The 9,462-nt window shown below is 46.9% G+C and overlaps 1 protein-coding gene across 1 annotated transcript; it reads left to right on the top strand.

Moving 5' to 3' along the window:
• The first annotated feature begins 337 nt into the window (after positions 1-337).
• On the top strand, positions 338-7,429 carry LOC125176694 (interstitial collagenase-like). Its single transcript, XM_047878486.1, has 10 exons — positions 338-495; positions 916-1,160; positions 1,254-1,402; positions 1,632-1,757; positions 1,918-2,073; positions 2,204-2,321; positions 4,345-4,478; positions 5,979-6,141; positions 6,658-6,761; positions 6,942-7,429. The coding sequence occupies exons 1-10, from the start codon at positions 385-387 to the stop codon at positions 7,049-7,051; spliced, it is 1,416 nt and encodes a 471-aa protein (XP_047734442.1). The 5' UTR covers positions 338-384; the 3' UTR covers positions 7,052-7,429.
• Positions 7,430-9,462: the final 2,033 nt, after the last annotated feature.

The raw sequence follows: 9,462 nt of genomic DNA, 5'->3' as shown, positions 1-9,462 counted from the left end.
GTAGCAAAGCCTTTGATCACGGAATGATCATGATCACGGAATACTTACTCTACGATCTCTGACAAGGCCCTGTTCAAAAAGGACAGACAGGAACTGGAGAAAACCAATGTGTCTCCTTCACACACACGGACTGTTTGATATTAATCATAAGGTTGCGACACTGAGTGGATCCAAATAATCTGTGTGGCGTCACCGTTTCTGATAATTGCCGGAGGTATTCATCACTAATCAAAGAGGATGTTACGCAATATGAGCCAGCCAGCCTCCAGCTTTCTGGAAACACAGACTATATAAAGAGGGAGCTTTTCCTAGTTGAGGTACTTCAACAGCAGGCAGGTGGAGAGCATCAGAGGCCATCACCAGAGAAGAAAAGCCAAGGTCAGCATGGCCAGCCTTCCTCTGCTGCTGCTGCTGCTGCTGCTCTGGGACGTGGGGTCCCACGGTTTCCCAGCAGTGACCTCAGACACACAAGAGAAAGATGTGGAGATGATCCAGGTAAATGCTGAATTTCACATGCCAGAAACGAAGAGCCTTTATCTGCATTTTCCCATGGCTTTATAGAGAAGCAGGAGTAGCATAGAGGGGCTTAAGAAATGAGCTTTATTTACTAATAAATAAAGGGTGGGTTTCTTACAAAGAGAAACTTGTGGTGGGAAGGGTCCTCTCCCCAGAACAGATTCTTTTCCCTTTTCCAGTTGGAGGGAACTAAAGGAGCCAATTGTAATTCTGACTTCATGCTATTGAGAGGTCGGGAGATTCCTACTCTGAGATTAGTTTCCACCAATAATAAGGACCCTGAAATCCAAGCACAATCTTTAAAAGTGGCTCTCCACTTCTGTGAAAACTTCATATTGTCAATCTTCAGAGAAGAGAAAGTTCTCATCTGGTGGTTTCGGTACCTTTATCTTTCATCAGAAATACCTGGAAAACTACTACAATCTGAAGGACGACGGGAAGAAAATGGTAAAGCAGAGAAACCATAGCCCAGTGGTTGAGAAGCTGAAGCAAATGCAGAAATTCTTTGGGCTGAAGGTGACTGGGCGGCCAGATGCTGAGACCTTGCACGTGATGCAGCAGGCCAGGTGTGGGGTGCCCGACGTGGCTCCCTATGTCCTCACTGAGGGGAACCCTCGATGGGAGCACACAGACCTGACCTACAGGTAACCAGAACGGGCACCAGAGCGAGGACTCTATTCCCCATCAGAGCCATGACAGAGGAGGTCTGACATGTCTCTGTTTTATTTCACGTGAAGGATTGAAAATTACACACCAGATCTGCCAAGAGCAGAGGTGGACCGTGCCATTGAGAAAGGCTTTCAACTCTGGAGTGATGTCTCACCCCTGAACTTCACCAAGGTCTCTGAGGGTCAAGCGGACATAATGCTATCCTTTGTGTGGGGAGGTAAGCCCTTCTTGTAGCAGGAAACTCTTCTCACCTTCCCTTTGCCTTGACCCCAGATCCCTTCAGCTGCTGGAGGACCTTGCTCAAGAGGAGTGTTGCTTTCACAGGCTGAAGGAGGGACTATGCCACACTGGGTGGGAAATCTGTGGCCCTCTCAGCAAAGCTGACCCTCCTGGGTTAGCCGGAGTTAGAGCCAAGAGGGACACCTGTTGAATTCTGTTTCTGGCAGATCACCATGACAATTCTCCCTTCGATGGACCTGGAGGGAACCTCGCGCATGCTTTCCAACCAGGCCCAAATCTTGGCGGAGATGTCCATTTCGATGAAGACGAAAGGTGGACCAACGACTTCAGGGGTGAGCCAGCTAATCCTGTCTCTCTTGATCCCCCCACCCCTCCTCAGTTCATTGTAATACTGGTTGGCTTAACTAAAAAGGTGCATTAGTAGAAGTTATGTACTTTTCCACTATGAACACCCTTCAAAGAATTGCAAACAGGGTCTATTGGAACTTTTAGATTTCAACTTGTATCGCGTGGCCGCTCATGAGTTGGGTCATTCCCTCGGACTCTCTCACTCGACTGATATTGGGGCTCTGATGTACCCCAACTACATCTACAGTGGTGACGTCCAGCTGTCTCAGGATGACATCGATGGCATCCAGGCCATATATGGTGAGTGTACAGAACAACACTGGGGACGAGGGGCCATTAGAGCAGCCGTCAGTGGGGACCTTTAAGAAGCTGGCTTTGTGGTTCATGCAACTTTCCAGCAGAACTAACTGCAGATCTCTTTCTCCTTTAGGACCCTCCCAGAATCCCATCCCTCCAACAGGCCCCCAAACCCCACAACCGTGTGACAGCAAGCTAACCTTTGACGCAATCACCACGATTCGGGGAGAAGTGATGTTCTTTAAAGACAGGTAGGACATCAGTTCCTCTTTGTGTTTTGTGTCTGTAACCACAACAATGCTCATGACTAGGGGAACCCATGCGCTATACTCTGCCCCACATGTTATTTGTCTTACGCTTACATGCATAATTAGAATTTTGATTAAGTGCAAGCAATTACATACATTTGCACAATGTGATGAACTTATGACACCTTTTTCCCCCACATGCGTTCTGTTGTTTGGTGCTCAGAAAAAAAAACCAAAACAACATTGAAGTAGAAAATTCAGGAAATATAGTCCCATTTTGCAGATCAGTAAAGTAAGGCAGAGAGAAGGAAAGGATCCTTTCGGCGCACGGAGTGGTGACAGAGAAGCAACTGAGCTTCTGGGTCGTACTGACGCGCTCTCTTCGTTAATGCCACTCTCGTGATGAGATTCACGTTAGCACTTTGGTAGGAGAAGCCAGTGGTTTCCACAGCACCGTTATGCTGATGGGGGTTTTGTAGCCACCCTTAAATGTCACCCCTCTATCCTAGTAAAGATGCCCCCCAAAGCCTGCGATCCCCAGAGACCTAGGGAAGGACAGGAGCCGTTGTGGGGAAAATCCCCAAGAGTTCACGAGAGCCCTCCCTCGAGCACATATGTGGGGTCACGACATGCTTCTCTCCTCACAGCAGGGTCCTGGACCCCCCAGTACTGTGTGTGGCCTCAAAACATCCAGGGCTCCCTCCCAAGGAATAGGCCCGCTCTCTGTGTCATCCTGATTCCTAAAGGACCATAGTAAATTTATAACGTAGTCCTTTTTTGAACGATGCAGTCCACAGAAAGAACAGCCCTGAGGAAGGACCAGGGCTTTGGCACAGAAAGTAAGGGTGCTTTGATGGGCTCACTTCTCAGCCGCTCTTGCTAGAGTCGTGCCCGTGCTGTTTGACTGCTCTGTGGTCACATCCACCCCAGAATGCAGGGTGTTGGTCCCAAATGCTTTCCATCCTCTTCTCCCCTATAGATAAGGCTGCATGCAAACCATATAGGGTGTGGCTGAAAGCTAAGGAAGCAGCTGGCTTTAAAGGAAAGCTCTGAATAGAGCAGGACACCCCCAGCAAAGCAAGTGTTTGAGGGATTTCTTCAAGGAACAGGAGCAAGTCTAGGATTTGCAGGAACTCCTATACCTGTGTCCTTTGTCATTTAAGTGGCACCAAAGAGGAAGCTGTGGGAGGCTGGAGATAGTAGTCGATTTGCCCAGGGCCTCACCGCCAGGCAGAGGTGGGGCCGGACCACCACTTGGGCTCCTGACTGCCAGGCCCATCGTTCCCCATGGCCTGCAGTCTGGACCCTTCTGCGGCCGCATTACAGTCTATGCTTTTCCATCACCCAGTCCCTGCGGACTGTAGGACCGACGGTGTGAGCCACCAGCCTAAGGGGACAATGGGACCAGCGGCCAGCTCTGAGTTTAAACTTGACCTTTGCCTTAGACACCTCCCTTCCCCTCCCTGACCCCTGTCTCTCCTCTGTGAGGTGCGAACAGCACACTCTCGTAGGGTCTTGTGAGGAAAGGCGTGACGGGGGAAAGGGCCTGGGCTGGCAGGGGCATGGACGTGGCTGTGTTCTGCCACAGGCTCCTCGCGGCTCTGACGCCAGCTGTCAGACGGAATTGGTGCAAGCTGGTTGTCAGTCACAGCCATTATTTGAGTAACTTAAATCATATTAATACCAAAGCCACTAAAGATAAGTGACACGGATGGTTGTGTAGTCACTCTACTGCAGTTGACTGCCCAGGTTCCTGAGGTTGTTTGTGCCGGACGTGCGTGGACGGCAGCAATGCTCTGGACTTAGCAGTGCGCTCCTGGGAAGCCCCAGGACTCTGCCGTGGTGCTGTCACCATGCAAAGGAGTGGACACCACGGGCCAGGCTTCCCCACCGCCGCCCGGGCCCCAGCCCGGACGACGGACGTTCAACATTCACCAGGACCCACTTGGCCAGCAGTAAACTCCCTTAGATGTCAGCCCACGCTTGCTCCCCATTAGCTCAAATTTCTTTACTTTTTAACCATCAGGTTCTACATGCGCATAAGCCACTACTCCCCGGACGTTGAGCAGAATTTCATTTCTATTTTCTGGCCAAACCTGCCAAATGGACTTGAGGCAGCTTATGAAGCTGCAGAGAGAGACGAAATCCGGTTTTTCAAAGGTAATGTTTCCGCGATGGTTCCGTTCGGTGGATTAATGTTTCATCCGCTTCGGGGCTGAGATAGAAGACAGTTGTAGCTACTTTCTCTCCACGCACTTCAGGAAATCGACGATCTCGCTTCTCACACCAGTGGGAGCGCATCACCGTAACTAAGAACGATACAGTGCAGCTCTGAGTTGTTTTCCATAAAGAGCATGTGACTACAGATATCCGTGTTCTGCTGGTTTATGGACCTGGAATTTTGAAAATGTTTTCTGTGTGGGGCTCTTTACAAATCTCCCCTGGAGGTGCTCAGGAATGAAAAGGAGAGACTGAGGCCAAAGTTAGAGAGAGGATAGCACAGACACATGAAGGGAGGGGGAGGTATCGTGGACATCCCTGGGGAGTCTGTTAAGACCACAGACTCTCGCTTAGCCTGACATCCTCAAGGTCTGTCCACGTCCTTCAGCTGCCATGTACATTAAGGGATGAGAAGTCCTGAATCATCATGAATTGAATGTGACAAGCTTCTTTGATTCTCTCAGAATGAAACGTAATCCAATGATGGGCTCCTGGCTTTGAAGACACTATGGCCAACATCACTATTTCTGCAAATAATATACGCAAATATTAAAGTACTTGACCCGGTCATACACTCAAGGCAAAGGATCGAATGCAGTTTAGGTGGACAGAAAACTTGGAAACCGGCTTTCTATCCCTCAGATCATGAAATTAAATAGGAAATCGATTAATTTAATTTAGTTATTTAATTTTTAGAGAGGGTGTGTGTATGTGAGAAGGGGAGCAGGGCAGAGGAAGAGAGATTCTTAAGCAGGCTCCAGGCTCAGCACAGACCCAATGCAGGGCTCGATCTCACAACACTGGGATCATGACTTGAGCCAAAATCCAGAGTCCGATGTTCAACCAACTGAGCCCCCCAGGCGCCCCTTAAGTAGGATGTCAGATGCACAAAGTTTCAAGCTGCTTTTTCATAAGGGGTAAATGAGCATATCTGTGCAATGAGAATAATCCTGGCTTCAAGGTGGAAGACCAGTGTTATGTGACATGGGCTTTTTAAGTCTAAATATATAGATCTGGACACAGCATAAATGAGTGTTTGGAACTGTATTCTAGCCAGATGCAATTGTTTTTGCTGACAAAGGCTGCAAGTCATTACAGACTGTGAGTCATTACAACACTCTGGCCTTTGGGAAGCCATTGGCGGGAACTTTCAGAGTCGAGGGGAAACCGCAGAAGCGAGCCTGGTGTCACGGAGGTGGCGCGATGAACGCTGGGGCCATTTCCAAGCTTGCTGCAGATGCAGATATTTAAAAAACATACTGATCTAATATACCTTGGTTACAAAATTAGCTTAGGCATCTTGAAAAACCTCCCCCGATGGTTCTAACATACAGGTGAGACACTGCTCTGGCATGTGTGGCTGAGAACTTAGCTGGAAATCAGCCTACCGTCTTCTGGCGCCCTGGATAAGTATTTTCATCTCTGTTTTTTGATTGGCAGGCGATAAGTACTGGGCTGTCCGGGGGCAGGATATGCTGTATGGATACCCCAGGAACATCCACAAATCCTTCGGCTTCCCCAGAACTGTGACGAGCATCGATGCTGCTGTGTCTGAGGAAGAAACTGGGAAAACGTACTTCTTTGTCGGTAACAAGTACTGGAGGTAAAGACCGAGGACAGAAAGTGGTAGTGCACCAGCTCTTTCTACACAGAGGGAACATTCTAGATTGAACCGTGCCCACGGGAGTCTCATACTGCCTTGACTAGCTGCCGTTTCTGTGAATGGCTGTAGCAAGTATCCAAGGCTTAAGAGATCCTTGTGCAACACCCATACTGGGAATCCAGGGAACACGTGGGGCTACATTTGAAAAAGGACACCTAAGAAGGAGGGCATTTATCTTCACAGGGCCCTTCCGCCAGTAGAAATGTATCTTTGATTGCAGTTTGCCTTAATGGGATGTCGTGTGGTACTTCCCGGAGAATTAGAATTAGTGGTTGGCGTTCAGAGGGACCTTATAAATCTTTTCCATCCAGCATCCCATGTCACCCTCCCCCATGCCACACAACATCTCTGCAGTTAAAAGTTCTTAAAACATTCCTGCTGCCAAATTCCCTGTGATGACTTTGCAAAGTCTACACATTTGATGCATTCTGATGCCTCCAATTATTTTTTGACCAGGTATGATGAATATAAACAATCCATGGATGCAGGTTATCCCAAAATGATAGCAGATGACTTTCCTGGAATTGGAAGTAAGGTTGATGCTGTTTTCCAGAAAGATGGTAAGTGAATATACGAATATATTTCCTCTATGTTGTTGTGATAGAATAACATCAGTATTGTTATTTGGGGGATGGCAGACGCCAAAAATATTCTCACAAATGACAGGATTTTTCAAGAATTCAAGTCAAGCCTAGAAACCATTTGTATAACATAGTAAGTCTCTTTTCTTCTCTTTCTAGGATTTTTCTATTTCTTTCATGGAACAAGGCAATATGAATTTGATCCTAAAACTAAGAGAGTTCTGTCTCTCAAGAAAGCTAATAGCTGGTTCAACTGCAGAAATTATTGACCCACTGTTACAGCAGAAAAATATATTTCAAGAGCCTAAGGAAAGTGTCTTCCTGGAGAGCCATTTGTTTAAAAGAAATACAGAGCTGTTAGGTATAATCTTATTTATATCTCATTCTACATGCCTTTTTATGCTTTAGAATGCAATGTATTATGTACTGCTGTAATTTAGTTCCACAACTGAGAACTAAGACAGTCAAGTTCATGGGTTATAGATTCAAATGGGCCATTTCTGCAAAGAGGCTCTTTTCCAAAGTAGAAGACTCTCACCCTGATCTTGGAGTGCAGCTCTTCAAGAACAGAGACCAGAGATACAAGCCTTTGCCAGAGGAAAAGCAGTCCCCTAACATCTAAGCAGCCGCTAGAACATCCTCATATGCAAAGAACAACTTTTGTTACAGAAAATAAAGTGTTTTATGTTTGGAATAAGCCATGCGTATCTCTACTGTTTTATAAACTTTCTAGTACATTTAAGTCATTACCTTGTTACTTCCTGGTGATAAAGCCATGCTTACAGAGACTAGTTTTCAAGTTTGAAGTGGGAATAGGCAAACTATTCATGTGGGAAGTGAGGGTGCACAGGAAGGTGGAATATTCTCCCGTTTTCATGGAAGTTACATCATACGTAAGAGGTTAAAACCGATTTCCCGTGTCCCATGTCAAGATTCCAAAATTGGTTTTAGGCAAAAGCATTGACAGCCTGGTAGAGTTGTTTAAGGGCATGTCCCTCACCCTCTGAGCCTGAGGGAAGCCTCTGCTTTCCTAAGGTCCCACTCCTGGTAGCCACGGAGGAGGGACGGGCAGCGCCATCTAACTAGTCCTGGCCAGCAGATTGTGCCCAGAAGGGACCCATAATGATGTGGAGAACAAAGGCAAAAAGAATTGAAGATAAAATTAAATTTCCTTGGGGCGCCTGGGTGGCTCAGTCGGTTAAGCGTCCGACTTCGGCTCAGGTCATGATCTCACGGTCTGTGAGTTCGAGCCCCGCGTCGGGCTCTGTGCCAACAGCTCGGAGCCTGGAGCCTGCTTCGGATTCTGTGACTCCCTCTCTCTCTGACCCTCCCTGTTCATGCTCTGTCTCTCTCTGTCTCAAAAATAAATAAACATTAAAAATAAAATGAAATTAAAAATTAAATTTCCTTATAACCTGCAGCCCATTGACCAATAGTTGGGTCAGGCAGAGTAAGACACTCCTCCAGGAAGTCCCAACTGTCTTCATGATAAAGCTTGGCTAGAGTAAAAACAACCGTAGCTTGACAATATCTAAGCCTCCAGTATCCTGTGAGACTTTAGCATGTGAAAGTCCCTTTGGAAACGTCCCCTTGCCTTTACTGCCCTCCCCCAATATAATCAGTCTCTCCTCACAATCCCAGGGAAGCTCCTCCTGCCCCTGGGCCCTGTCCCCATGTTTTAATAAAACCACCCTTTGCACCAAAGATGTCTCAAGATTTTGTTCTTGGCCATCAGTTGTGAACCCCAACATTTTCCACATCAAATATCACCTCCAGATGGAAACACAATTGTAGGTGCACATTTCTCCAGTGGTACCCTCTTGCTGTGGTGATTGCGAAAGCACAGCCAGAGCATCCATGACATGGAAGAAGCCTGAATTCTCACCACTCAAAGCAATCACCCCAAACCTCAGTAGATTTTGCTTAAAAAGCTTTGATTGTTCTAAACTCCTAAGATTCTAGATTTTGTTCAAGCGGCATAATCTAGTTATTCTTTATGTGGTTTATCATGCCTAATTTGGGAGGGTGTTCATGTAAGTAGGAGTCCCACAAGTAGTATCTGAGCCCTGCAAGTTTTACGATGAGCTCATGGGTGTTCATGGTATTGGTGGACTTTCTGGTACGTAGAAGAGGCTTGGGAATATTTCGAGGTACTCATGATTCTGGGGCAGGCAGTTCTCAGCTCAAGAATTTGGAAAGAAGTGTAACCTCTCCTTTGGCCAGGTGTCTTTCTTTCTAATAAACATGTTGATATTGAAGTATATATAATGTAAATACAGATAAACGCACAAATCCTAAGTGTTCCTATCCATGAGTTATCACAAAGTTAGCAATTCCATGTAACTCTCACCCCGATCAAGAAATAGAACATCACCAGGTACACAGCAATCAAGAACCTTTGATCGCTGCTCAAGTCTGTGTCAGCTCAGTCCACTTGAATCAGAGCCTGAAACAGGAAGACTGGAAGAGGAGTGTTCTGAGGAGAAGAGTGGACACAACATTTGAGAGCGAGGAAACAGCTACAGAATATGGTCCCAGATTGCTCCAATCTAATGATTCAAAACTTGAATCACAGCTAATCCCATCTCAAGGCAAAGGGACCAGCTTTTGTACCCCTGTATCCTCAGTCATCAGCCGAGGTCTGGTTTGGGGGGGTGGGGAGGGTGCATAGCTCCCAGGC

This window comes from Prionailurus viverrinus, chromosome D1, assembly GCF_022837055.1.
Source record: "Prionailurus viverrinus isolate Anna chromosome D1, UM_Priviv_1.0, whole genome shotgun sequence".
Classification (NCBI taxonomy): domain Eukaryota; kingdom Metazoa; phylum Chordata; class Mammalia; order Carnivora; family Felidae; genus Prionailurus; species Prionailurus viverrinus.
This window is presented reverse-complemented; position numbering and strand designations above follow the sequence as displayed.